This window comes from Cygnus atratus, chromosome 29 (genome assembly GCF_013377495.2).
Source record: "Cygnus atratus isolate AKBS03 ecotype Queensland, Australia chromosome 29, CAtr_DNAZoo_HiC_assembly, whole genome shotgun sequence".
Taxonomy (NCBI): domain Eukaryota; kingdom Metazoa; phylum Chordata; class Aves; order Anseriformes; family Anatidae; genus Cygnus; species Cygnus atratus.
The window spans coordinates 2,584,406-2,611,713 of NC_066390.1; the positions used below are offsets into that span (position 1 = coordinate 2,584,406).

Sequence of the window (27,308 nt, forward strand, 5' to 3'; positions counted from 1 at the left end):
GCCGCGGCCCCGACGGCGGAGCTGCGGCGGCCCCGGTGCGGCGGGCGGGGCGAGCGGCGGGACCTACTTTCCTCTGGAAATGGCCGCACCGGGGAGCGCCTCCCGCCCCGCTGCCCGGGCCCCGGCGGCGGCGTAGGGGCGGCCGCGGGTAAGGAGCGGCGGGGGCGGCACCGGGGACGGCCCCCCCCCCCCGTTCACCCCCCCCTCTCCTCCTCCTCCTCCTCCTCCCCCCCCCCTTCCCCTCCCGGCGGGGCCCCGCGTTTTCCGCTCCCGTTTTCCGCTTCCCCCTTTCCCCCCCCGGAAGGGAAAAAGTCTCCGCCGCTCGCACCGGGCCCCCCGCCGCTCCGTTACCCGGCCCGGGGCCTCGCCTCCGCCTCACCGAGCCGGGAGCCTCCGGGCTCGTCGGGCACCGGACGGGCGGCGGAGGGGCCTTCCCCGGTGGCGGGGCCCCGGGAGCGAGGCCCCCGGGGCTCCCCTTTGTGTCCGGGGCGGCCCCGCCGGTGGGGGGGGGCCCGGGGCCGCCGCCGCCGCCGCTCCCCCCCCCATCACCCCCACCCCCCCCCCACCCCGGTCCCCGGGGCAGGCCCCCGGTGATGCCCGGGGCTCGAAGCGCCGCCGGTTCGCGGGGGGAGGGCCGCCGCCGAGCCGCCGCCTGAGCGCGCAGGTACGGCCCGGGGTAGGCCGCGGCGGGGCCCGGGGCCTGGCGCCACCGGGGCGGCCTGGGCCGGCTTCAGGCTGGGTCCCGGTGGTACCGGGGGAGGTGGGGGTGGGGGTGGGGGTGCACCGGGAGGGGGAAGGGGGGTGAACGGAGGGGGGGGGGGGGCGCAACGCGCTGCCCCCCCCCCCCCGGACCGGATCCGTGGCCCCGGTGCACGCCGGGGCCCTTCCGGGGAGCGCGCGGCCCCCCCCCCACCGGGGGTACCGGGAACCGGGATTTGGGGACGGGGGGGTGCCGGCCCCCCCCGCCCCCCCGCCGCTAGCACCCGGTGGAGCTCCCCCCCCCCCCCCCCGAAAAAACCGGGCCTCGGTGCGCAGCCGCGGTGGGGCCCGACCGGGAAGGGGGGGGGGGGGGCGGTTCTCCGGTTCCCCGGTGGGGAGCCGCGGGGTGGGGGGGGGTCGGGGGAGTCGGTGTCCTCCCGTTATGGAGCTGGGGGGGGTCGGTTCCCGACCTTCCCCCCCCCCCCCCGGTTCCCGGGGGTCGTGCTCCCGGTGCGCGGCTGGGTGCGAGCAAAGCCCCCGGGGGGGGTCCCGGGGGGGGGGGGGGTTGGGGGGCGCGTGGGAAATCCTCTACCGGGGGGGGGGGGGCGCAGCCCTCGCCCCCCCCCCCCCCCCCCCCCCGCGTGTCTCGTCCTCGTGGTCCCGGGGGGGCTCAGCCGGATCAGTGCCCCCCCCCCCCCCCCGGGGAAACTGAGGCACGGGGGGGGTGGTTTGGGGGGGGGGGGTCTGGTCGTGGCGTCCTCCCGTTACCGCTGTGCCTCCCCCCCCCTGTCCCTGTGCCCCCCCCCCCCTTGGTTTTAACGTGGGCACCGGGGGGGCTTTGCCCCGTGGAGCCGACGGGTCTGGAGGGGGGGCTGGAGGGGGGGGGGGGGGTTCCTAGGGGGTTCTGCTGCCCCCCGCACCCCGGGGGGGGGCGATGTGGGGGTTGCCCCCCCCCTCCCCCCCCCCAGGGTTTAATTGGGATCCACGTGGCCTCGGCGGTGGGGAATGCGCTGCCCCAGATACCCGGGGCTGCCCCGCTCGCCCCCCCCCTTCCCAACCCAGGCATCGCTGTGGCGTGGCCCGGAGGGGGGGGGACACCTGGGGGGGGGCTCATGGTGATATGGGGGGGGGAGGGAAGCGGGCTGTGAGGTGCGGGGTCTTAGAGACCCCCCCCCGGAGAAGGGGAACCTGGTTATGGGGAGCAATGCTCGGCGCTGGGCTGAGCCGCTTTGGGGGGGGGGGGGGGAGCTGCTCTGAGGGGCTGGGGGAGGGGGCACGCGAAGGGCTTTGGTGGGGGGGGGGGGGGGGCACGCGAAGGGCTCCGTAGCCCCGCTCACGGCTCTCGCGCCCTCGCAGCCGCGCGCCTCTCCGGAGGGACGCAGGAGGCAGGATGGACGAACAGAAAGCGACCGGCGAGGACAAGGACGCGGACGCGCCAGGTGAGCGTGGGGCAGGGTGCATTTTTTTTGGGGGGGGGGGGGGGGGGGGGGGGGGCTGGTGCTTTCTGACCCCCCCCCCCACCCAGGACGTGGGTGCTCGTCCCAACTGGCTGCTGACCCCCGCGTTCCCCGCAGCCGACGCGCCCGCGCCCTCGGAGGAGATGGGCAGCGCCGAGGGGGACCCCCTGAAACCCCCCGAAGGAGCCTCCGCGGGGCCGGGGCTGGAGAGCGCGGACACGAGGGGACCTCCCCAGGCCGGCAGGTGAGGACTGGGGGGGGGGGAGCTCAGGGGCAGCGTGGAGCCTTTGGGGGGGGGGGGGGGTGGGCTTCTGCACGTCCCCCACGCCCTCTGCCCCCTCGCAGCGCGCCAGCCCGCCGCTGCGCCCTCTGCAACTGTGGGGACTGGAGCCTGCACGGGCAGCGGGAGCTGCAGCGCTTCGAGCCGGAGCCCGACTGGCCCGAGCGCCTGGGGGGGCTCGAGCCCCCCGAGGGTCCCGGCGAAGCCCCCCGGGAGCTGGAGCCGGCGGGCGATGACCTGGCGCAGGTTGGGTTCTCCGAGCGAGTGTCTGCGGCGCAGCTCTTCGAGCCGACGGGTGAGTGGGGGTCCCGTGGGGGTTCCCCATCCCGTGGGGGTCCCAATCCCGTGGGGGTCCCAATCCCGTGGGGGGTCCCGGTCCCTGACGCCCCCTTCCCCGCAGGGCACTGCTGGGTTCACCGCTGGTGCGCAGCCTGGTCCGCCGGCGTGGAGCGTGCCGCGGCGGGGCTGGCCGGCGTGGGCAGAGCTGTTTTCTCAGGGATCTCACAGGTGAGCGGCTCCCGGGGAGGGAGCAGGGGATCCTGGGGGGTGGGGTGGGGGGGGGCAGCATTCCCCGCCCCCCCCCCCCCCCCCACCTCATCCCCAGCCTTGACCCCGCCGGGCTGCTCCCCTTCCAGAAATGTGAACACTGTCGGCGGAGGGGGGCCACCATCCCGTGCTGGGCGGCCGGCTGCCCCCGGCTCTACCACTTCCCCTGCGCCGCCGCCAGCGGCTCCTTCCAGTCCATGAAGACTTTTCGGCTCCTGTGTCCCGAGCACGTGGCCGAGGCGGCGCAGATGGGTGCGTGCGGGCCGGGGTCGCCGGCCTGGGTGCTGGGTCCTGCTCCCGAGGGGGCACGGAAGCAGAACCGGGCCTCGGGGCTGGCTGGCGGGGGGGGGGGGGGGGCTGTGGGGGCCCTGACGCCCCTCTCTCCGCACGCAGAGGATGCCCGCTGCGTGGTGTGCGACGGGCTGGGCGACGCGCGGGACCTGCTCTTCTGCACCAGCTGCGGGCAGCACTACCACGGCGCCTGCCTGGACATCGCGCTCACGCCCCGCACGCGCTCGGGCTGGCAGTGCCCCGAGTGCAAAGTGTGCCAAACCTGCAGGTGAGCCCGGCTCCCCGTGAGCCGCCGGGGGCACGCGGGAGGACGGCGCTCACGGTTTTTTCTCCCCCCCCCCCGCCCCGTGCCCCGCAGGCAGCCCGGCGAGGACTCCATGATGCTGGTGTGCGAGGCGTGCGACAAGGGCTACCACACCTTCTGCATGGAGCCGGCCATCGAGGGCGTCCCCGCCGACTCCTGGAAGTGCAAGGTGCGCCCCCGCTGCCCCCCCCCCCCCCCCCCTTTCCTTGGGGGGCTTTGGGGGTGCCTGCCCCAGCTTTGACGCGCCTCTGCCCTCCCCCAGAACTGCAGGGTGTGCTCGGACTGCGGCCGGCGCCCGCCGGAGCTCGACCCCGGCTGCCAGTGGCACCGGAGCTACTCGGTGTGCGAGGGCTGCCAGCAGCGGCGCGGCACGGAGGGAGCTTGCGGGGCGCAGGGACAAGCCCCCCCACCGGACCCCGCGGCCCAGGCGTGAGTTGGGATGCGCTGGGGGGTGCGGGGGGGGGGGGGGGGAGTGGCTGGGTGCCCCCCTTGGCAAAAACGGGGAGCTGCTGGGATGGGAGGACCCTGGGGTGGCTGCAGCCCCGCTCCCCTCACCGGGTGCCCCCCATCCAGGTTGGCGGCCCCCGATCGCAGCGAGCTGGAGGAGGTGCCCGTGCCCCCAGCCGAGCCTGAGCCTGCGGGGAGCAACGAGGAGCCGCAGCCGGGGGGGGACGCTGAGGTGGCACCCCCAGGCCATGACGAGTCTCCCCCCGATGAGCCACCTCTTGAGAAGAGGCCCCCTGAAGAGCTGCCCCCCGAAGAGCTGCCCCTCGAGAAGGTGCCCCCCGAAGAGCTGCCCCTCGAGAAGGCGCCTGCTGAAGAGCTGCCCCTCGAGAAGGTGCCCCCCGAAGAGCTGCCCCTCGAGAATTCACCCCCTGAAGAGCTGCCCCTCGAGAAGCCGCCCCCCGAAGAGCTGCCCCTCGATGTGCACCCCCCGGAGGAGCCGCCTCCTTGCGTGCTGCCCCCCGACGAGCCCCCACCTGACGAACTGCCGCTCGAGAGATCGCCCCTTGACGAGGCGCCCCCCGACGAGATGCCCCCCACCGAGATGCCCCTCGCCATGCCACCTCTGGAGGAGCTGCCCCTCGACAAACCTCCGCTTGACAACTCGCCCCCTAACGAGCTGCCCCTGGACAAATCGCCCCCCGACGAGCAGCCCCCCGACGAGCCACCCCTCGACGAGCCTTCCCCCGTTGAGCTGCCCCCCAGCGAGCAGCCCCCCGATGAGCTGCCCCCCGACAAGCCACCCATTGATGAGCAGCCCCCCGAGGAGCCACCGCTGGACGAGCTGCCCCCCGGCGAGCAGCCCCCCGACGAGCTGCCCCTCGACGAGCAGCCCCCCGCTGAGCCGCCTCGCAGCGAGCAGCCCGTTGATGAGCTGCCCCCTAACGAACCAGCCCTCGATGAGCTGCTCCCCGACAAGCCTCTCCTCGATGAGCTGCCCCCCCCCGAAGACCTACGCCCTGCCGAGCCGCTCCCCAGCGAGCTGTCCCCCGAGGAAGACCCCAAGCCGTCAGGTGAATGGGGACCCCTGCGTCCGTCCCGTTTCCTGTGCCCGTGGGGGTCTCACACCTGGGCCTCTCCCTCAGCCCGTTGCCTGTCCGTGTGCTTTGCTGCCCCGCTGGGGGTGCAGGGGGCGAGGGGACCCCTGCGGCCCCCCTCCCTGACCCCTGCCCCATCCCGCAGGTCTCCTCCCCGAGGTGGCAGTGGCAGAGGAAGCGCCTGCCCTGGCCCCGGAGGCGCCCTCCGAAGAGGAGATGGAGCTGGAGCCTGAGCCCTTGCTGCTCCCCGAGACCGCACCTCCGCCCCCTGCTCCCCCAGGTGGGTCTGGGGACACGGAGGTCATTGGGGGGGGGGGGGGGGTGTCTCTGCTGCGGGCTACGTCACTGTCCCCTCCTCTGTACCCCCAGATCTCTGTGCTGTGTCACCCGCTCGCCCCCCAGACCCCTCGCCCCACGCCAAGGAGGATGAGGTGCCCGAGCCCCCCAGCAGCCCCGGCACCGCCATGGACACGGAGCCCCCTGGCTCCCCGCCGCCCCCCCTGGGCTCCCCCGCCTGCACCCCGGCCCCTGCCGAGCCCCCCGAGGACGAGGACATGGAGACGGGCGGTGGTGAGGGGGGGTCACCGAGCAGCCCCCCCGGAGATGGCCCCCACATCAGCCCAGCCCCAGAACTAGGGCCCTTCCCGGGCCTGCCTGAGGAAGAGGAGGAAGAGGAAGAAGAAGCGCCGAGACTGGAGCGGGAGGGCACCGGCGGGAGCTCCCCGCCGCTGAGCGAGGAGGACGGGCTGGAGGAAGGCCGGGCGGGGGGGGACCCCGAATCCAAGGGGTCCCCCCTGCTCCTGGAGCCGGAGGAGTTGGGCCCCGAGACCCCTATGGAAGTGTGCCCGGCTGGGGAGAAGCTGCTGGAGCGCGGGGACGAGGGGGGCCCCGAGCCCCCCGCCCTGCGCCCCCGGCCCGATATCCTCAACGAGATCTCCAACCTGAGCCAGGGGGACACGAGCAGCAGCTTCCCCGGCTCGGAGCCGCTGCTGGGCTCGCCGGACCCCGAAGGCGGGGGCTCGCTGTCCCTCGAGCTGGGGCTGGCCTCGGCCGACGCCAGCCTGCAGAAGGAGGACGCCGGGTTGCTGCCGCTGGGCGCCGAGACCGACGACTCGCTGCTCTTCGAGCCGGCCGCCAAAGGGGACGGGGACAAGAGCCGGCGGCGCAGCTCCCCGGGGCGCTCCCGTGTCAAGCAGGTACGGGGGGGGGAGCCCCACCCCACCCCCCCACCCCGCTGGGGCCGTGCCCCCCTTCCCTGGGCTACCCCGAGTAGGCGAGGGCCGTGTGCGCGCGATGGGGTGGGACGGGGGCCGTGCCCCTCTGCTGCCTCTGCCCCAGCCGGGATGTGTGTGCGGGGAGGGGGGGGGGGGTCTGGCCGGGTCGCCCCCAGCTTGCCGTAACCCCCCCCTCTCCCCTTGGCCCTAGGGTCGCAGCAGCAGCTTCCCTGGGCGGAGGCGCCCCCGAGGTGGGTCCCACGGGGGCCGGGGCCGGGGCCGTGCACGCCTGAAGTCGACCACCTCGTCCGTTGACACCCTAGCAGTAAGGCTGGGCTGGGGGCAGAGGCGGGGGGCCCCGGGGGTGTCCCCGAGCTGCTAGGTGGCAGGGCTGAGAGCCGAGAGTCCCCTCCGTCCCCATCCCCAGCACCCCGATCCCTTGGAAAGGCTCGGGAACCCTTGGGCTGACGGGCGGGCAGGGGTCCCGGGGGAGGCCTGGGGGGTCTGCCTGGGGCTGCGCTGCGGGGCTGGGGGCTTCACCCCACCGGTGTAGGGCTGGTGCGGGGTTGGCTTGCAGGCAGGGGGCTGCTGCTCTCGGATGTTCTCGCGCGCCCCGGTTTAGCACCCGGCTGTGGCCAGCGCTCCCCAAGCCGCGTGGCAAGTTGCGGGGGGGGGGGGCCCTGGCCCCGAGCCCCCAGCTTTGCCCCTTGCCCTGAGCCCCCCGCTGTACCCGCAGCTCGCTGACGTGGAGAGCTCGCCCAGCAAGGAGGAAGACGAGGACGACGACGACACGATGCAGAACACGGTCGTCCTCTTCTCCAACACCGACAAGTTTGTGCTCATGCAGGTAACCGGGGCGCTGCGGGACGGGTGGGACGGGCGCCTGTCCCCCCTCCCCCCCCCCCCCCCAGCTCCTCTCACGGCCCCCCTCCCGCAGGACATGTGCGTGGTGTGCGGCAGCTTCGGGCGCGGGGCTGAGGGGCACCTCCTGGCCTGCTCCCAGTGTTCCCAGTGCTACCACCCCTACTGCGTCAACAGCAAGGTGAGGAGGGCTGCGTCCCCCCCACGCCAGGCTGTGCCCCTTGCGGGGCTCAGGCTGGGAGCTTCGGGGCGCGGGGTGGTGCTGGGCACGTCCCTGTGGATGCGTTGCCGCATGCGTTGGGGCGTCCCCTGTGGCCGTGCCACCCCCGGGACCCCCGTGGCTGTGCCGAGGCTCACGTGGCCGCCCTGCCGCCCCCAGATCACGAAGGTGATGCTGCTGAAGGGCTGGCGCTGCGTGGAGTGCATCGTCTGCGAGGTGTGCGGCAAAGCCTCCGACCCCTCCCGGCTCCTGCTCTGCGACGACTGCGACATCAGCTACCACACGTACTGCCTGGACCCGCCGCTGCAGACCGTGCCCAAGGGGGGCTGGAAGTGCAAATGGTGCGTGGGGGGCCCTGGGGAGCCCTATGGGGGCGGTGAGGGGCCGGCGCTGAGCCCTCTGCTCTGCCCCCCCCCCCCCCCAGGTGCGTGTGTTGTGTGCAGTGCGGGGCGGCTTCCCCCGGCTTCCACTGCGAGTGGCAGAACAACTACACGCACTGCGCGCCCTGTGCCAGCCTCGTCGTCTGCCCCTTCTGCCGCGAGAAGTACGTGGAGGACGACCTGCTCATCCAGTGCCGGCACTGCGATCGGTGAGCCCCAGGGCTTGGGGGGGGGGATGCAGCCCCCTCGGTCACCGCACGCGCCGAGGGCTTGCGGTGGTGCTGGGGTTCCGTGCGCCTCTGCCGAGCTTCGGTGCCGCGCAGGAGGTTTGGGCTCTCGGAGCGTCCAGCAGCGTTGCTGGGGTCTCACCCCAAAGACTTCCGCTCTTGGGGCGTTTTCAAGTTCTGCGTGGGGTAGCAGCCCTGCTCAGGAACATATCGATGGGGGGCAGCTTGGGGTTTTGTGGATCTGGTGTTTTGTGGGGTGACCTGGGCACGTGATGGGTCCCCGCTCTCCGCAGGTGGCTGCACGCGGCGTGCGACAGCCTCTTCACGGAGGAGGAGGTGGAGCAGGCGGCGGACGAAGGCTTCGACTGCAGCGCCTGCCAGCCCTACGTGGTCAAACCAGCCGGTGAGCACCCGGGGAGGGGGACCCCGTGAGGTTTGGGGTCCTCCATGAGATTTGGGGGCTGCGGGGGCAGCACAGCCTCACCTCCGTGCCTGCTTTTCCCCCTGCAGTGCCCGCTCCTCCCTCGGAGATCTCCGCGAAGGCCAAGGAGCCAGGTACGTGTGGTGCTGTGCTCGGTGCTGCTGGCTTCCCGGGGACCTTCCCGGTGCCGGTCACGGACCCAGTGCCCGTTTCTGTCCCCGCAGAGCCCCAGTATTTCCGCTTCGAGGGCGTGTGGCTGACGGAGACGGGCATGGCGGTGCTGCGCAACCTCTCCATGTCGCCCCTGCACAAGCGGCGGCAGCGCAAGGCGCGCCTGGGCGCCCTGAACGGGGAGGGGGGGCTGGAGGGGGGAGACCCCCTGGGCCCCGATGACAAGAAGGACGGCGACCTGGACGCCGACGAGCTGCTCAAGGCCGAAGGTGAGTTTTTGGGGAGGGGGTGAGCCGGGGAGGGGGGGGGCTGCTGGGGGGGGTCCCGCTGACGCTGCTCCCCTTTTGGCAGTGGGGGTCGAGCACATGGAGTGCGAGATCAAACTGGAGGCGCTGGCCAGCCCTGACCGGGACGTGGGGGCTGACGCGGATTCGGGGAAGGGGCTGGAGGACCCGGACGAGTGCAAGAAGAGGAAGCGCAAACCCTACCGGCCGGGTGAGTGCTACCCACGGCTGCTGCCCACGTGGCCGGGCTGCCCTGGAGCTGCCGTGACCCCCCCCCCCATCTCCTGCTCTAACCCCCCCCAGGCATCGGCGGCTTCATGGTGCGACAGCGCAAGTCCCACACCCGCCTGAAGAAGGTCCCGGCGGTGCTGGCTGAAGTGGGGCGCGAGGGGCTGAGCGCCGAGGGGCACCCGGAGGACGGTAGGGACCCGCAGAGCCCCTTCCCCGTGTCCCCGTGCCACCTGGGTGTCCCCAGGGGGCGGAGAGGGACAGGAGGGGTGCGCCCAGGGGTGCGGTGATGGAGCCGTGCTCGAGCCCTTCGTTGCAGCACGGGGACAGCCCCGAGCTCCTTCCCGGAGAGGAATTAATGGGGCTGCCGTTTGTAGGGACTCCTGGGGACCTCCCTGCAGAGGGCGGCCTGGATCCGGGCTCGGCAGAGGGGGACGAGAAGAAGAAGCGCCGGGGGAGGAAGAAGAGCAAGCTGGAGGACATGTTCCCCCCGTACCTGCAGGTGGGATGGCGAGGGGACGGGGATGGGGACGAAGGACGGGGCGGGGGGACACACCGTGCTGGGTGGGGTGGAGGTGAGGGGATCGCAGCAGGCGGAGGGGACACGGTGGCACTGACTTCTCCTCCTCCTCCTCCTCCTCCTCCTCCTCCTCCTCGGCTAGGAGGCGTTTTTTGGGAAGGCGCTGATGGACCTGAGCAGGAAGGCGCTGCTGGCGGCGGGCGGCGTGGGGGACGGCGCCGCACGCCCCTCCCTAGGCCAGGGAGCCCCCCGGCACAAGGGGGACCCGAGCGTGGCCGGGGCGCTGCAGGGAGCCCCCCCCGACAGGAGGGACCCCCCCACACACCCCCGAGGTGAGCAGGGAGCAGCGGGAGCCCCAGCCCTGGTGGTGGGGTCGTTATTAGGGGGGGATCACTGGGGTACAGGGACCCGCTGTGGGCACTGGGGGGGCGTCGGGGGACAGCGAGCTGTGGGTCGGGGGGCACTGGGGAGGGACCGGGGGACAGCAAGGTGTGGGTCGGGGGCTACAAGGGGGTCGGGGGACACCGGGGGGGTTGCCTCCCCTCCCAGCCAGGCAGCCCGGCCCTGCTGAAGCCTGGTGCTTGGCAGGGGACGACAGCACCGACGGCAGCGCCACAGCCCCCGATGACGATGGCAAGGACGACACAAAGGCCGAGGACCTGGGTGAGCCCTGGGACCCCCCCGGGACCCCTTCGCCCCCGGTCGGGGCTCGTTAGGAGCCTCCGGAGGCCTTTGAGGGGCGGCCTAGAGCTCTAGGCAGGGCGGAAAGTAGTGCCCCTGGGTGGGGTGGCGCTCTGCGTGCCCTGGAGGTGTGGGGGCTGCTGTCTGCGCAATGGGGCTGGGGGCTGTGGGGGGTTGCGGGGGCCTGGAGGGGTCCTGGGGGGCGGTCCCAGACTGGCCACCGAGGGCATCACGCTCACTGCTCCCTGCAGGGACCGACGACCCCAAGAACTCCCCAGACCCCGGGGACGCCGAGAAGCCGGCCACCCCCGGGGAGGGCGCGCTGAGCTCCGACCTCGACAAGATCCCCACGGAAGGTGAGGGTCCCGCAGGGTCCCCCTGTCACCGCTGGGGGGAAGGGGGCCAGGACACCCCCCCCCCCCCCCATTCCTTCCCCAGCTCCCGGCGGTGGGGCTCAGCTCCCCCTTATCCTCCCGCAGAGCTGCCCAAGATGGAGAGCAAGGACGTGCAGCAGCTCTTCAAGGACGTGCTGGGCTCGGCCGAGCGCGCCGAGCAGCCCCTGAACTGCGTGGCGCCGGGGATGGAGGCCGGGGGCGCGGGGCAGGACCCCAGCCGGGCGCAGCGGCCGTTCCTGCCGGGAGACCTCCAGCTGCCGGGGCAGGGTGGGTGGAAGCAGCAGAGCCCCGAGCCCCGGGGAAGTCCCGGTGGGTGCAGGAGGGGGGCACTTCCCTCCCTTTGCCTTGGGAAAGCTGCCGTGCCGCGTCTTCCTCCTCGCTTTCTTCCCTGAACGGGAGCAGTGGCTGTGGCCCAGCAAGGGCTCGGGCTTCTGGGTCTTCCTTGTTGCTCTGGGAATGAACGCGAAAGCTTTTGGGGGGCGCGTGGGGGGGGGGGTGTCTTGTACTGCTAAAGGCTGATCAAGTGGGCTCGAGGCCGTGCTCTGCCCGCCGTGCGACCGTCTCCTTCTCTCGCAGGGAGCGTTTCTCTGGGCTCGCTCTCTGGTGCTGTCTCCTTGGAGTCATATTCGGGAGTCTGCCAGTCCCCGTTCCTCGATAACCGGTGAGTGGGTGGCTGGGGGTGGGGGGTGGGGGGCCGAGACTGACTCCTCAAGCAGAACTTGAATGCCCAGGGGTCCTCTTCTCCCCATGCCCTGCCTGCCCGTGACACCCTGTCCCCCCCCGCAGGGAGCGGAGCGGCTTCTTCAGCCCGGATCACTGCGAACCCGAGAGCCCCTGGGCCAGCAGCTCGGCCACCACCACCCCCTCGACCCCCACGACGCCCACAACGGAGGGCGAGGGCGACGGGCTGTCCTACAACCAGCGCAGCCTGCAGCGCTGGGAGAAGGACGAGGAGCTCGGCGAGCTCTCCACCATCTCCCCCGTGCTCTACGCCAACATGAACTTCCCCAACCTCAAGCAGGATTATCCAGGTAGGGCTCTGGGGAGGGGCTTCGGGGGCCAGGGGGGAGGGCGGACGGAGTTGCTGCCTGGATAAGGGGGATCCCCCCAAGGGTTCTGGGTGGGCTCGTGGGGCTAACGCTGACTTTCTCCTCCTCTCGTGCCCTCTGCTGCTACCGGACTCCCAGACTGGTCGAGCCGCTGCAAGCAGATCATGAAGCTCTGGAGGAAGGTCCCCGCCACGGACAAAGCCCCCTATTTGGTGAGTGCCGGGGGGCAACAGGGTGGGTGGGGGGCACGGGGGGCTCCCCGGGGCTGCGAGTCAGCTGCCTTCGTATTTTTGTTAGCAAAAGGCCAAAGATAACCGGGCGGCTCATCGCATCAACAAGGTGCAGAAGGTACGTGCTGGGGCGAGAGGCGCCCGGCGGCCCCGTCCTAGCCCTGGGGGGGGGACCTGGCGCCCCCCTCCTGCCCCGTTAGCCCCTTCCCCAGCCCGCAGGGAGGGTCGGCGTGCCGCGTCCCCACGGCCCTGACGGCCGGGCTCTCTCTGCAGCAGGCCGAGAGCCAGATCAACAAGCAGACCAAAGGGGAGGGACTGCGCAAGCCGGAGAGGCCCTCGCTGCACCTGCGGATCCCGGTGCCGCCGGGGACACAGCCCGTCTACATCGGCAGCCCCCCCGCCACGGGCGAGGGCTTCCTGAAGCCCCCGTCGGGGGCCGCCGGGGGGCCAGAATCGCCCAGCGAGCTCTTCCTCAAGCTCCCCCCCCAGTCCCCCGCCCAAGTGCCTTCGCACGACCCCTACGGCGCGGCGCCCGCCTACGCGCTGGAGCCCCGCTTCCCCTCGCCCCTTGGCCAGAGCCCCACGGCGGGCGCTGCCTTCCAGCCCTTCCCCGCTCAGCCCCTCGCCGCTCCCCGCACTCTCCCCGGCTCCCAGCCCCCCGACTTCCACCCCACGCCCCCCGGTACCCCCCGGCACCAGCCCGGCACCCCCGACCCCTTCCTAAAGCCCCGGTGCCCCTCCTTGGACAACCTCTCGGTGCCGGGGAGCCCCAGCGCCCGCCCTCCCGAGGCCCTGCTCTCGCCCCTGCCTTTCGGGGAGCAGAAGAAGGGCCTGGAGGTAAAGAAGGAGGAGGGAGGGGGGAGTCTGGGGGTCTGCTCGCCCGGCTACGCGCCCACCATGGGCTACGGGGACTCCCCGGGCGGCCCCCACCTCTCCACCGCGGAGCTGAAGGCGGCTGACGTCTTCAAAGCCCCCATGACCCCGCGGGTTTCTCAGGTAGAGCCGCAGAGCCCGGGGCTGGGGCACCGACCCCCCGACCCCCATCCCTTGGCCCCTTCGCCCCCCAGCCACCCCGACCTCTACCGCCAGTCGCCCTACCCCGACCCCTACGCGCAGCCCCCGCTGACGCCCCGGCCGCAGCCCCCTCCCGAGGCCTGCTGCGCCCTCCCGCCGCGCTCCCTGCCCTCGGAGCCCTTCTCCCGCGTCCCCGCCAGCCCCCAGTCCCAGTCCAGCTCCCAGTCCCCCCTCACACCCCGGCCGCTCTCCAACGAAGCCTTCTGCCAGTCGCCCGTCACCCCCCGCTTCCAGTCCCCGGACCCTTACTCCCAGCCCCCCTCCCGGCCCCAGTCCCGGGACCCCTTCACCCCCCTGCACAAACCGCCCCGGCCCCAAATGCCGGAGCCGGGCTTCAAGTCAGTGCCCCTCTCGCACAGCCCGGCGGCCGGCGGGGGCTTTGGGACCACCCCAGCGGGTGAGCCCCACACCAAGGTGCCGGGCGGGCAGCAGCAGCAGCCCCCCTTCGCCCGTTCCCCCGGCGCCAGCGTCTTCCCGGGCGGGCAGCCCCCCATGCGCTTCACCTTCCCCCCGGCCGTCTCGGAGCCGCTCAAGGGTTCCCCGTCCCACCAGCCCCACGGGATCAACAGCCATTTTGTCCCCGGCAAGCCCCAGAGCTCAGCCTACGCCTCGTCCCCCGGTTTCCACCAGGCCGGCAGCCCCCTGGGGCCGGGCGCCGGGGCTGCCGACACCACCTACAGCCTCTCGCCCCTCCGGCCGCCCTCGGTGCTGCCCCAACAGCCCCCAGCGCCCCCCCAGCAGCCGGACGCCACCATCGCCTTCCTGCCCCGAGCCGCCCTGGGGGCTGACAAGAGGGAGGAGGCGGCTGCGAGGCTCACGGCGCCCCCAAATCGGGACCTGGCCGAGCTGCCCGGCGGCCAGGACGGGGCCATGGCCACCATGAGCCAGTCGGAGCTGGAGAAGCAGAGGCAGGTGAGGGCTCGCCAGGGGGTCGCGTGGGATCCGGCTGGGTTTGGGATGGGCTGCGAGGGAGGAACGTGGGGCGTCGCGGTTGGTAATGGGATCGAAGAGAGCCCAGCTCCACGTTTGTTAGCCCTCCAGAGCTGCACGAGGGAGCACGGGCGCCGGGGTGGGGGCAGCAGCCAAAGGTCTGCGTTGGTTTGTCCCCGTCTCGGGGCCGGTGGGGTCTTGCTCTATGCCTGTGCTCGCTCCTAACGCTCTGCTTCCCCCAGCGCCAGCGGCTCCGCGAGCTGCTCATCCGCCAGCAGATCCAGCGCAACAGCCTGCGGCAGGAGAAGGAGAGCGCGGCGGCCGCTGCCGCCCCCTCGCCCGCGGGCTGGGCCCCCGAGGCCGGCAGCCAGAGCTTTGAGCTGAGCCGCGGCATGGCCGCCTACCAGCCAGCACAGGTAGGGGGGCACGGGGACACGGCTCGGCTCGGGGTTCGGGATAAACCGACGGCCGGGGTGACGCTTGTGCCCTTTTCTTTTAGGATAAGGGTCTTTTGGGGTCGCTGGCCACCGCCGCCGGCAGCGGGAAGCTGCCCGGCTCGGTCATGGTGCAGGCGGCGTTCGCGCAGGACGAGCGGCTCTCCCGGCCCCCGCCGGCTGCCACCCCGGCTGCCCTGGACATCAACGGGAGGTGAGCGCCCCGCACGCGGGTCAGAAACGAGCAGGACAAGGGCTATGTGCCCCCCCAGCTCCTGCTCACGGGACTTGTTCCGGAGGGATGGGGTAGCTGCGCGTCTGCAGGATGCGGCTGGAGGGGATCGGCACGCTGCGGGGTGCCCCGTGCATGGTGGGTCGGGGTCGGGGCAGTGCTGAGCTGCCCCTGACACCGCGGTGTCTTGCAGGGCGACAGTGGGGCCCCCCCAGGCCTTTTACCCTCGCGGGGTCTTCCCGGCGCCGTCCCCGCAGCAGCACCTCTGGCAGCAGCAGCAGCAGCAGGCAGCCGCGGCCCTGCGGCTCCCCGTCACCTCCCGCTTCGCCCCCCCAGCCGCCGGCACCCCCGTGGGCAGCCTGGGCGCCCGCCTGCCAACTCCTGCCGAGCCGGTGCCCGCTTCGCCCGGCACCCTGGGCGCACCCTTCATTGAGCTGCGGCACAACGTGCAGAAGGGGCCTGGGGGGGTCGTGGGCTCCCCCTTCGCTCCCCAGGCTCCCCGGCCTCGCTTTTTCCTGCCCGGGGAGGAGGGCGCCCCGCAGCCCCTCTGCGCCCCCGCCATGCCCATGCAGGCGCTCCCCGCCCCGGCGCTGCAGCCCCAGAAGATGCCGGTGCCCCTGCCGCCCGCCTCGCCGCAAGGCGCCGAGATGAGCAACAGCCACCACCAGCTGCACGCCAAAGCGGTGCCCCCCGTGCCGCTGCCCGCCCCCAGCCTGGAGCTGCAGCACGTCCCCCCGCGCCCGCTCTCCTCCAGCTCTGCCCTGCGCCCCGAGGGCCCCAAGGAAGGCCCCGCAGCAGCTCCGGCCCCGGGCAAGAGCCAGCTGAGCCTGGAGGGCGGACGGCTGCCCTGCGAGGTGCCGGTGGAGCCCGACTTGGACGACGACTTCGGCTCCCACAAGGACCTGGAAGACGACGACGATTTGGCAAATCTGAGCCTGGATCCGGACGTGGCCAAAGGGGACGATGACTTGGGCAACCTGGACAGCCTGGAGACGGCGGACCCCCACCTGGACGACCTGCTGAACGGCGACGAGTTCGACCTGCTGGCCTACACCGACCCCGAGCTGGACACGGGCGACAAGAAGGACATCTTCAACGAGCACCTGCGCCTGGTTGAGTCGGCCAACGAGAAGGCTGAGCGCGAGGCCCAGCTCAAGACGGAGCCGGCGGGACCCAGCTTGAAGCTCCCCGATCCTGGCGACGGCAAAGACGCGGCCCCATCGGCGGAGAACCAGGAGGTGCCCAAGGAAGGGCTGGTGCCGGGGGTGGGCTTGGGGCCAGCACCCTGCCCGCCTGGCACCGCGCTGGCACCCGAGCCAGCCTTCAAGGCGCAGGGTTTGGAGGCGAAGGCGCTGCCCACCGACGTCAAGCCCAAGCTGGAGGAAGGCTGCCTGAAGACATCGCCCTGCCAGTTCACCGCCGGTGGCCCCGAGCGGCTCCCAGTCCCCGTCAAGTCAGAGGCCCTGCAGGGCACGGATAAGATCTCTGCCTCTTTGGGGCTGACCCTCAAGCCCGGCCAGACCCTCCTGAGCCCCGGCGCCGGCCCTGCTCGCCTCGGCTTGACTCATTTCCCGAACAGCGGCTCTGTGCTGGAGAAGGACCCTTATGCTGGCCCTGGCCGCGGGCTGGCCCCTGCCCAGCTGGGCAGCCAGAGCAACCCTTTGCTGGAGAAGTTTGAGCTCGACAGCAGGGCGCTGGGCTTGGGCAGCGCCCGGCACTCGCCAGCCGATGACCTGGACAAAATGGAGAGCTCGCTGGTGGCCAGCGAGCTGCCGCTGCTCATCGAGGACCTGCTGGAGCACGAGAAGAAGGAGCTGCAGAAGAAGCAGCAGATGTCAGCCCACCTGCCCCGGGGCACCCCACACCTCCCGGCCCCAGGGCACCCCATGCTGCACGCGGCGGCGGCCGGGCAGCCCCTGGAGGCGCAGCCGCCCCGCCTGGGCACCCCGCAGGCACCCCTCCAGCTGGGGCTGGTGGCCAGGCCGCAGCTTATGCCGCCACAGCCCCCCCGGCTCGGCACTCCCCAGCAAGGCCCGGCGCTGGCCCCCCACATGGGCATGGCCCCGGGGCAGCCCCACGTCCTGGCAGCCCCCCACGGCGTGCAGGTGGCCCTGGCGCAGCCGCAGCAGAGCCAGCAGCAAGTGCTCGTGCAGAAGCCGATGGCCGGGGTGCAGCCGCCCGCCCTGGGCCTGAAGCCCCCCCAGCTCGTCATGCAGCAGCAGTTGGCCAACAGCTTCTTCCCAGACACAGGTAGGGGCATCGCCTTCACCGCAGCCTGAATCCGGCCCCGGCAGCTGCGTGGGGCCGTCCCAGAGGCAGCCGGGGCGGTTGGGTTGTCTTTTTGGGGCACGGGGCTCTCGTGGGTTGGGGACGTGGTGCGGCAAAGGGCGAATTTCTTCCCAATTCTTGCAGACCTGGATAAGTTTGCTGCCGAGGACATCATGGACCCCATTGCCAAGGCGAAAATGGTGGCGCTGAAGGGCATCAAGAAGGTGATGGCCCAGGGCAGCATCGGGGTGGCCCCGGGCATGAACAGGTAAGGGAAGGGGCACGGCAGGCAGCGGGGCATGGGGTGGGCGAGGGCGCATCAGCCTCGGCTCATCCCTTCTCCCTGCGCCTCCCCAAAGGCAACAGGTTTCCCTGCTGGCTCAGCGGCTCTCGGGAGGCCCGGCCGTGTCGGAGATGCAGAACCACATGCTGGCGGGGAGCGGGCAGGTGAGCAGGGGGCGCAGGGGGACGGGTCCCCCCCAGGGCTGCCTGGCTGTGAGGGGTAGGGTCCCTGCTGGGCAGGAGCTGCACCAGCCAGCAGCTTCATGGTCCCCTGGGGAGCTGTGGGGAGGAGACAGGGACACCGAGGCGGGGGCACAGCGCGGCACACGTCACCGACGCTCCCCTCTGTGCCAGGAACGGAGCGGCACCGACCCAACGCAGGCTCGCCCCAACCCCCCCACCTTCGCACAAGGCGTCATCAGTGAGTACCGAAACAGCAGGGAGAGGGGGCAAGGCCTCGTCCTGCCCGCACGGGCTGGGCTGAGCTGGGCTCCGGAGCTGGGGACCCTGCTGAGCCGAGCCCTCTCCCCGCTCCCGCAGACGAGGCCGACCAGCGGCAGTACGAGGAGTGGCTCTTCCACACGCAGCAGCTCCTGCAGATGCAGCTGAAGGTGCTGGAGGAGCAGATCGGGGCGCACCGCAAGTCGCGCAAGGCGCTCTGCGCCAAGCAGCGCACCGCCAAGAAGGCCGGCCGGGAGTTCCCCGAGGCCGACGCCGAGAAGCTGAAGCTGGTTACGGAGCAGCAGAGCAAGATCCAGAAGCAGCTGGACCAGGTGGGGCTCCGCGGGCGGGCGGGTGGGCTCCGCGTCTTTTTGCGGGGTGCCCCGGTGCTAACGCCCCCCTGTCCCGTCCCCCCCACACCCCGCAGGTGCGGAAGCAGCAGAAGGAGCACACCAACCTCATGGCCGAGTACCGCAACAAGCAGCAGCAGCACCAGCACCAAGCCTCGGCCGTCATGGCCCTGAGCCCTTCGCAGAGCCCCCGCCTGATGTCCAAGCTCCCCGGGCAGCTCCTCTCGGCGCACGGCGTCCAGCAGCCGCCGGGGGCCGTGGTGGGTGCCCAAGGCCTTGGCCAGCAGCCGGGGCAGCCCGGGGGGCTGCGCCTGCCCCAGGGCGGCGTGTCCATGGCCGTGCAGCAGGGCCTGTCCTTCATGGGCCAGCAGGCGGTGGGGAACGCCCCGGTGCCCGGCACCTCCAACGCTTTCTTCCCCGGGAACCCTGCGCTCCGCGGGCTGGCCGCCGACAGCCGTCTGATGCAGGAGAGGCAGCTTCAGAGGATGCAGCTGGCCCAGAAACTGCAGCAGCAGCAGAATATGCTGGGGCAGGTGTCCCTGCAGCAGCAGCAACAGGGCGTCATGGGACAGGCGTCCATGCAGCAGTCGGGTGTGATGGGGCAGGCGTCGATGCAACAAGCAGGCGTCATGGCGCAGGCGTCGATGCAGCAAGCGGGTGTGATGGGACAGGCGTCGATGCAGCAGCCGGGCGTCATGGGGCAGGTGTCGATGCAGCAAGCAGGTGTCATGGGACAGACTTCAATGCAGCCACAGGGCATCATGGCCCAGACTTCGATGCAGCAGCCGGGCGTCATGGCACAGACACCGATGCAGCAGCCGGGCGTCATGGGACAAACTTCGATGCAGCAGCCGGGCGTCATGGGACAAACTTCGATGCAACAGCCGAGTGTCATGGGACAAGCCTCCATGCAGCAGCCAGGTGTCTTGGGACAAGGTTCAATGCAGCAGCCCGGCGTCATGGCCCAGACTTCGATGCAGCAGCCCGGTGTCATGGGACAAGCCTCGATGCAGCAGCCGGGCGTCATGGCCCAGACCTCGATGCAGCAGCCGGGCGTCATGGGACAAGGCTCGATGCCCGCAGCCATGGTAGGGCAGCAGCAGGCGGCAGCAGCCCCGCAGCCGGGGGCCGTGGGGCAGCCCATGGTGCCGAAGCAGCCGGCGGTGATGGGCAGCCAGCAGAGCCTGCTGGTGCAGCAGCTCTCGCCCCAGCAGCAGCAGCAGCAGCAGCCGGGCTTGCTGGGCCACGCGCCGGGGCTGCAGCACCAGGCGGTGCTGGGCCACCCCGCGCCCCAGCGCCAGGTCCTTCTTGCCCAGCACCAGCAGCGGGTGCTGGGGTCGCCCCAGCTGCCGCCGCAGCCTCCAGGGATGCTGGGGCACCGCCTCGTGCTCTCCCAGCAGCTGGGGCAGGCGCGGGCGCTGCTGGCCCCGCAGCAGCAGAACTCGGCAGCCGCCCAGCCGGGCCTCCTGGGGTTGGGCCAGGGGCAGCCCCCCATCCAGCACTTTCAGCAGCATGGGGCGATGGGCCAGGCTCCCTCCGTGCTGCACCTGAGTCAGGGAATGCAGCCGGCCCCGGTGGTCCTGGCTGCCAAGGACCAGCCCGGAGGAGCGGATGGCAGCGCCCTGCCCGCTGAGGGCAGCGAGAGCGGGGGGCAGCTGCACGGAGGGGGCCCTCAGGAGCAGCAGCAGGGAGCCCTCAACCCCCCAGGGCTGGGGGGGACGGAGCCCCAAGCCCCCAAGCACCAGGCTGAGCTGGGGCAGGGTCAGCAGCTTCTCTTGGGCTCTCCACAGCCCGGCGTCCTGGGCTCCCTGCCTGCCCAACCTGGGCTGCGGGCGGCTACTGCACCGGGCCCCTTGTTAGCCCCACCGCAGAGCCCTGGGGCCCCGCGCCCCGAGCTGCCCCAGCTGCACGGGGATACCGCTGGGGCTGCAGAGCCGCAGACGGGCTGCGGGACGGGCAAGGTGCCGGCAGGCTCATTGCAGGGCCAGCCGCAGCCCCCCCGGCTCCAGAGCCCCGGGCAGCCCAAAGCAGGGCCAGCGCCGCAGCCGGGGGCCACCGCCACCACCGCGCTGTCCCCAGGGCTCCTGGGGCAGGTGCCGGGGCCGGTGATGGGCCAGATCCGGGCTCAGCTCCAGGGCGTTCTGGCCAAAAACCCGCAGCTGCGGCACCTCACGCCCCAGCAGCAGCAGCAGCTCCAGGCCCTCCTGGTGCAGCGGCACCAGCAGAGCCTGCTGCAGCAGAGCCAGGCGCTCCGGCAGCCCGGCCCCTTCCCCGGGCAGGCCCCGGAGCACAGCCCCCAGGCTCGCCAGCCACCTCCCCGCCCGCTGGGACCCCTCTTCCAGGCCCGGCCGGGTGCCCCGGCAGAGGAGCAGGGTGCGGGCGGGCAGGCACGGGGGCAGCCCCCCACCAGCGCCCCTCAGCAGCCTCTGGCGGAGCTGGTGCAGGCAGCCCTGGCTGCCCGTGGCCCCCAGCCTGGCCTCGTCCGGCTCCCCACACCGCCGGCCCCCTCGCCCCTGGGCACGGGCTGCATCCCCCAGCACCTGGCCAGCCCCGAGCAGAGTCCCCAAGAGCCAAAGAAGATGTCACCGGGGGTCCCGGCCTCGGTCCCCAGCCCGGCGGAGCAGGGGCTAGCCCCCGATGCGGCGCGTGGCCCCTGGGACCCCGAGGCACCCGGTGCCGACCCGGCTGACCCCGGTGAGACCCACGTCAACGGGGCTGTGCCGGCGGGCGAGCCCCCCCAGGTGTCGGTGAAGCAGGAGCCGAAGGAGGAGGCGGCAGCGGTGGCAGCGGCGCAAGGCGAGCTGGAGGGGGATGAGGCAGCCAGGCTGGAGGCCAACGGGGAACCCGGGGCTGCCCATGCCAGCAGCCCGCTGGTGCCGGGTGGCCGCTCCGAGGCCGGTCACCTCCTGCTGCAGAAGCTGCTGAGGGCCAAGAACGTGCAGCTCTCGGCGCAGTGCCCGGGCGAGCTCAACGGGCACGCCGAGGGCCGGGGCACCGGGATGGAGCCGCGGCCGCAGTCGGTGCTGCTGGGCCGGGAGGTGAGCAGGGTGCTGCGGGGTGGGGGCCGGGCACAGAGAGCCCCCGGGGTTGCGCTCAGCACGGCTCCCGTTCCTCTTTTCCTCCCCAGGACCCCTCCATCGCCCGCAAGCCAGCAGCCACCAAACCCAAGCGGGTGCAGAAGGGGAACGAGCGGGTCCCGGCCTCCCGCAAGAAGCTGCGCAAGGACGAGGGGCTGCGGCCCGGCGAGGCGCTGATGAAGCAGCTCAAACAGGTACGGAGAGGGGGGCCAGGGCAGCAGCGTGGGGCCGTCCCCCTCCTCATCCCCCCCGCTCACCGCTCTGCCCCCAGGAGCTCTCGCTGCTGCCGCTGACGGAGCCGACCATCACGGCCAACTTCAGCCTCTTCGCGCCCTTCGGCAGCAGCCCCATCAACGGCAAGAGCCAGCTGCGGGGCGCCTTCGGCAGCGCCGTGCTGGACAGCGTGCCCGACTACTACTCCCAGCTGCTCACCAAGGTGAGGGGGGAGGCTGCAGCCGTGTCCCCTGCCCCGATCTGGGGGCCCTGGGGCGCCGCAGCGTGCTCACACCCCGCTGTCCCCCTCCCCAGAACAACCTCAGCAACCCACCCACGCCGCCCTCCTCGCTGCCCCCCACGCCGCCCCCCTCCGTGCAGCAGAAGATGGTGAACGGCGTCACGGCCCCCGAGGAGCTGGGCGAGCAGCCCAAGGACGCCGACCCGGCCCGCGAGCCCCATGGCCAGAAAGGTGAGCCTGGACGGTGCTGGGTGGCTTCCCTCCCCACCCCCCCCCCCGCCACCTTGGGGGACCCCCAACCCCGGTGACACTTGTCCCTTCCCCGCGCAGACACGTCGGCTGTGGAGGTGAAGAGCCTGGACCTGCTGGCGGCTCTGCCCACCCCCCCGCACAACCAAACCGAGGACGTTAGGTGAGCCGCCGGCCTCGTGGACCCCCCCCCCCCCCCCCACGCACACCCCAGGGTGGGGGGGTGACGCCGGCCGCTTGGCCAGCACCAGCACGGCTGTGACGCCTTCGTCCCCGCAGGATGGAGAGCGATGACGAGAGCGACTCCCCCGACAGCATCGTCCCGGCCTCGTCCCCTGAGAGCGTGCTGGGCGAGGAGCTGCTCCGCTTCCCCCTGCTCAGCGAGGCCAAGCCGGAGCTGGAGGAACGCGTGCTGTCCCCCATCATCCCCATCATCCCCCGCGCCAGCATCCCAGGTGGGCTCGGGGGGGGCCCGGGGGGGGGGGGTGCACAGGCCTGGAATATGCAAGGCAGGAGGGGGGGGGTGGGAGGGCATGTAGATCAGTGAGGAAGGGGGCTCTGGGGTACGTGGACCGGGTGCGGGGGGGGGGGGTTAATTTGGATCAAGTTGGGGTAAGGGAGGGCAGGGGGGTCTGCAGGGGGGGGCGCAGATCGGGTGGGAGGGCGTCTGTGGGGCGTAGGGACCTGTAGGAGGGGAGGTGGGGATGGGTAGGGGGCAAGGTGGGGCAGGAGAAGGGTCCCTGGGGTGGGGTCCATGGGGTGCTCTCCCAGCTGCTCCCTGCACCCATGGGTGCTGGGTGCTCTCTGTCCCTGTCGCCGTACCCTGCTCTCTGTCCCCTGGCCGGTCGGGTGGGGCCCGCGCGGCTCTGACCCCCCCTTCTCCCCACACCAGTGTTCCCTGACACGAAGCCCTACGAGGCCGCGGAGCCTTTCGGGGCACCTCCGGGGAAGGTGGGGGCAGCCGGCCTGGGCGCCCCGTGGGAGAAGGGCAAGAGCAGCGAGGTCTCCGTCATGCTGACCGTGTCTGCGGCAGCCGCCAAGGTGAGCGAGGGGATGAGGCCGGCAAGACACCGGGGGCACCGTCGGTGTCCCCGTGCGGTGACAGCCAGGGCCGCGGACCCGTCACGTCCCTCTTCCATCCAGAACCTCAACGGGGTGATGCTGGCCATGGCCGAGCTGCTGAGCGTGAAGATCCCCAGCTCCTACGAGGTGCTGTTCCCGGACGGCCCCATGCGAGCGGCCGTGGTCGAGGCTAAGAAGGTGGAGGTGGACGTGGCCGGTGAGCGTCCGCCTTGTCCCTCGTCACCACGGGTCCCTTGTCCCCAGGCCGGGCGCCCCGTGTCCCCGTGCTGGATGCCCCGTGACAGGCTGTTTGTCACAGGGATGCTGGGGGGCAAGGAGAAGGCGGCGCTGGCCGGGAAGGTGCCGGAGAGCAGCTCGGAGTGGCTGAAGCAGTTCGATGCGGTGCTGCCCGGGTACAGCCTCAAGGGCGAGCTGGATCTCCTGACGCTGCTCAGACAGGTCAGCGGGGCCTGGGGTCCCTTGGGGGGGGGCTCTGCGGCCATGGGAGAGGAGTAGGGGGGTCTCCGTGGGGCTGTGGCCATGGGAAAAGGGTTTTGGGGTGCCTGCGAGGCTACCTGGGGGCACTGGAGGGGGAGCCCTTTGGGACCGAGGTGTGTGGGGGCGCCTGGAGGACTGAGGTCTGCCCGTGGAGAGGTGCTGAGGCCCTTGTGGGACCGTGTCACCCCAGGACCCCATGGAAAGGGTTTTGGGGAGGTCCTTGCAGGTCTGGGAACGCGATGGGGTGCTGCAGGGACCCCCCCACTGCGATGCATGGGTGAGATGGGGGGGATCTGACAGCGTCCCCCGTGCCTCAGGAGAGCCCCGTGCCCGAGAAGACCCTGCACCACGGCTACGTCAACAACGTCTCCAACCTGGACGTGCGGCAGCTCTCCGTCATGCCCCAGGAGCCCTCGCCCCCCTTGTCCCCCTCCGTCCCCTCCCCATCCAGCCCCGCCGAGGCCGCCAGGGTCCCCGACCCCGAGGCTGCCCACGAGGCGGCCCCGGCACCCCCCTCGCCACTGCCCCCCGCCCCCTCGCCAGCCCCCGGGGAAGAGGGGGCCGCGGCCCCCCACTCGCCGCCCCGCTTCAAGCCGCGCTCGCGGCCGCCGGAGGACGGGGACGAAGCCCGGCCCCGGCTGAAGAAGTGGAAGGGGGTGCGGTGGAAACGGCTGCGCTTCCTGGTCACCATCCAGAAAGGGGGGGCCAAGCGGGACGGCGACAAGGAGATCGCGGAGTTCATCGACAAGCTGGGCACCACGCTGCGCCCCGAGAAGGTGCCGCGGGACCTGCGCAAGTGCTGCTTCTGCCACGAGGAGGGCGACGGGGCGACGGACGGGCCGGCCCGCCTGCTCAACCTCGACCTCGACCTCTGGGTCCACCTGAACTGCGCCCTGTGGTCCACGGAGGTCTACGAGACGCAGGGGGGGGGCCCTGATCAACGTGGAGGTGGCCCTGCACCGCGGGCTGCTCACCAAGTGCTCCCTGTGCCAGAAAACCGGCGCCACCAACAGCTGCAACCGCATCCGCTGCCCCAGCGTCTACCACTTCGCCTGCGCCATCCGCGCCAAGTGCATGTTCTTCAAGGACAAGACGATGCTGTGCCCGCTGCACAAGCTGAAGGGCCCCTGCGAGCAGGAGCTGAGCACCTTCACCGTCTTCCGGCGCGTCTACATCGAGCGGGACGAGGTGAAGCAGATCGCCAGCATCATCCAGCGGGGCGAGCGGCTCCACATGTTCCGCGTGGGCGGGCTGGTCTTCCACGCCATCGGGCAGCTCCTGCCGCACCAGATGGCCGACTTCCACAGCGTCACGGCCCTCTACCCCGTGGGCTACGAGGCCACGCGCATCTACTGGAGCCTGCGGACCAACAACCGCCGCTGCTGCTACCGCTGCACCATCTGCGAGAACAACGGCCGCCCCGAGTTCGTCGTGCAGGTCATCGAGCAGGGCCTGGAGGATCTGGTCTTCTCCGACTCTTCGCCGCAGGGTGAGCACGGTGGGGAGATGCTGGTGCTGCCTTCCTCCTCCCCAGAGCTGCGGTTGAGCCTCCGGCTGCTTTGGGAAGGGGGGAACGGGGTAAAAAGCGTCCTCGGGCTGCGGGTCCGTGGCTCAGCCCCCGCTCTTTTTCCCGTGGCAGCCGTCTGGAACCGGATCATCGAGCCGGTGGCGATGATGAGGAAGGAGGCCGACATGCTGCGGCTCTTCCCCGAGTACCTGAAGGGCGAGGAGCTCTTCGGCCTCACGGTGCACGCGGTGCTGCGCATCGCCGAGTCGGTAGGTCCCGGGGCTGGGCCGGGGGGGGGGGGGGTTTCCCCTCTGCAGCCCCCTCAAGAAAGGACCGGCGGCCGTGCGTGCCGGTGGGGCTGGGGGTGGCCGTGGTGCTGCCGCTCAACCCCCGGCCCCTCGGCTCCCTCCTTCGGCAGCTGCCCGGCGTGGAGAGCTGCCAGAACTACCTGTTCCGCTACGGGCGCCATCCGCTCATGGAGCTGCCGCTGATGATCAACCCCACCGGCTGCGCCCGCGCCGAGCCCAAGATCCTCACCCACTACAAGCGGTGAGCGGGGCGCCGAGGGCTGGGGCCCCTGGGAGAGCCGGGATCCCCCGGGGCACCCCCTCGGCTCTGACACCCTCCTGGTGTGTGTGCCCCCCCCCCCGCTCCTTTGGCAGGCCCCACACCCTGAACAGCACAAGCATGTCCAAGGCCTACCAGAGCACGTTCACGGGCGAGACCAACACGCCCTACAGCAAGCAGTTCGTGCACTCCAAGTCCTCCCAGTACCGGCGCCTGAAGACGGAGTGGAAGAACAACGTCTACCTGGCGCGGTCCCGCATCCAGGGCCTGGGGCTCTATGCCGCCAAGGACATCGAGAAGCACACCATGGTCATCGAGTACATCGGCACCATCATCCGCAACGAGGTGGCCAACCGGCGCGAGAAGATCTACGAGGAGCAGGTGGGGGCCCTGGGGGGGGGGGGTTTTGGGGGGCTGTGGGGGGGGGTTGTGGGGGGCTTGGGGCGGCAGTCACCCACCCTCTATCCCCCCTCCCCCCTAGAACCGCGGCATCTACATGTTCCGCATCAACAACGAGCACGTCATTGACGCCACGCTGACGGGGGGCCCGGCCAGGTGAGCGTGGGGGCCGTGCCCCCCACCCCCAACCCTTCCCCAGAGGACCCCCGGTGCCTCTCCCCCCCCCCCCCCCCCCCCCCCCAGCTCGGTGCTGATGCCGCCGTGCCCCCGCACCCCCCACCCCCCCCACCCCGCAGGTACATCAACCACTCGTGCGCCCCCAACTGCGTGGCCGAAGTCGTGACCTTCGACAAGGAGGACAAGATCATCATCATCTCCAGCCGGCGCATCCCCAAGGGGGAGGAGGTCAGGCGGGGGGCACGGGGCGGCCGGGGTTGGGGGGGTTTTGGGGCGCGGGGCCGTGCCGTGCGTGACTCCCTGCTCCCCCCAGCTCACCTACGACTACCAGTTCGACTTCGAGGACGATCAGCACAAGATCCCCTGCCACTGCGGAGCCTGGAACTGCCGAAAGTGGATGAACTAGCTGCGAGAGAAAAGGGGGGGCCGGGGGTGGCTCGGAGCCCTCTCGGGGACGCGCCGGTGTCCCCCAAGGGTCCTCCGCCGGGGACGGGGCCCCGGGGCCACGGAGGTGCCAGGGCGGTTGGTGGCGGCCACCGGGGCACGGAGGCCGCCGGCCCGGCCCGAGCGGGGATGGACGGACGGACGGACGGACGGACTGGCAACTCAGGGTTTTCTTTGCTTCGTCCTTCGAGGAAGGGGGGGGGGGCCCGGCGAGCCTCCCCTTCCCCCCCCCCCCCCCCCCCCCAAAACCAACCCCCCCCTCACTCCCCCACCCGCCTCCCTCGTGGCGGGGGGAGCCACGGAGGTTGGGGGGGGGGGGAGCAGGAGCGGTCCCAGCGGAGCCGGAGCGAGTTGGGAGCCGCCGGCCTGGATTTTTAGAAACAAACCTTAATAATATTTGCTCGCTAATTACCAAGGTAACACAGACTCCTTGAGCTCGACAATCCGGGCTCTGCCCCGTCGTGCGCCGGCGGCGGCCAGAGCTCGCCTCGGTTCCTTTTTTTGTTTTGTTTTTGGTTTGTGTTTTTTTTTTTTTTTCCTTTTTTTTTTTTTTTTTTTTGCTCTCTTCTTCTTTTTGTGCGTCTCGGACGAGCCCCGGAGCGAGCGGAGCGACGCGGGAGGAAAAGGCGCGCGCGCGGCGAGGGCCCCCGCCAGACACAAGGAGCTTCTGCACCCAAACCTACCTCATTTCAAGTGTTAGATTTTTCGTTGTTTTTAAATGTGAGCCCCCCACCCCCCCCAACACCCCTACCCCCCCCCCCCCAGCCTCCCACGGGGGGCGGCCGTGCCCCAGCGCCTCCGGTTGCCCCCCCTTGGGATGTGACCCCCCCCCTTTCTCCTCTTCCCTCCCCCCCCCCCTTCTCC

General features: G+C 71.8%; 1 protein-coding gene across 1 annotated transcript; it reads left to right on the forward strand.

Moving 5' to 3' along the window:
* The first annotated feature begins 588 nt into the window (after window positions 1–588).
* On the forward strand, window positions 589–26,406 carry KMT2D (lysine methyltransferase 2D). Its single transcript, XM_050716000.1, is given in 56 exon segments — window positions 589–664; window positions 2,056–2,138; window positions 2,274–2,400; window positions 2,502–2,731; window positions 2,837–2,943; window positions 3,072–3,234; window positions 3,376–3,541; window positions 3,632–3,746; window positions 3,840–4,006; window positions 4,151–5,094; window positions 5,264–5,398; window positions 5,488–6,314; window positions 6,544–6,657; window positions 7,069–7,179; window positions 7,270–7,374; window positions 7,573–7,754; window positions 7,838–8,002; window positions 8,314–8,423; window positions 8,531–8,575; window positions 8,666–8,881; window positions 8,964–9,107; window positions 9,200–9,316; window positions 9,502–9,626; window positions 9,787–9,976; window positions 10,233–10,307; window positions 10,577–10,681; window positions 10,805–10,987; window positions 11,297–11,381; window positions 11,507–11,748; window positions 11,896–11,981; window positions 12,067–12,117; window positions 12,273–13,985; window positions 14,246–14,419; window positions 14,503–14,651; window positions 14,863–16,919; window positions 17,082–17,205; window positions 17,297–17,384; window positions 17,574–17,640; window positions 17,760–17,992; window positions 18,088–21,048; window positions 21,138–21,281; window positions 21,359–21,523; window positions 21,616–21,772; window positions 21,872–21,953; window positions 22,070–22,245; window positions 22,683–22,831; window positions 22,934–23,069; window positions 23,172–23,311; window positions 23,668–24,273; window positions 24,275–24,839; window positions 24,990–25,126; window positions 25,276–25,406; window positions 25,520–25,805; window positions 25,906–25,979; window positions 26,120–26,228; window positions 26,314–26,406. Coding segments are annotated over 55 exon segments (16,197 nt in total). The 5' UTR covers window positions 589–664; window positions 2,056–2,089.
* Window positions 26,407–27,308: the final 902 nt, after the last annotated feature.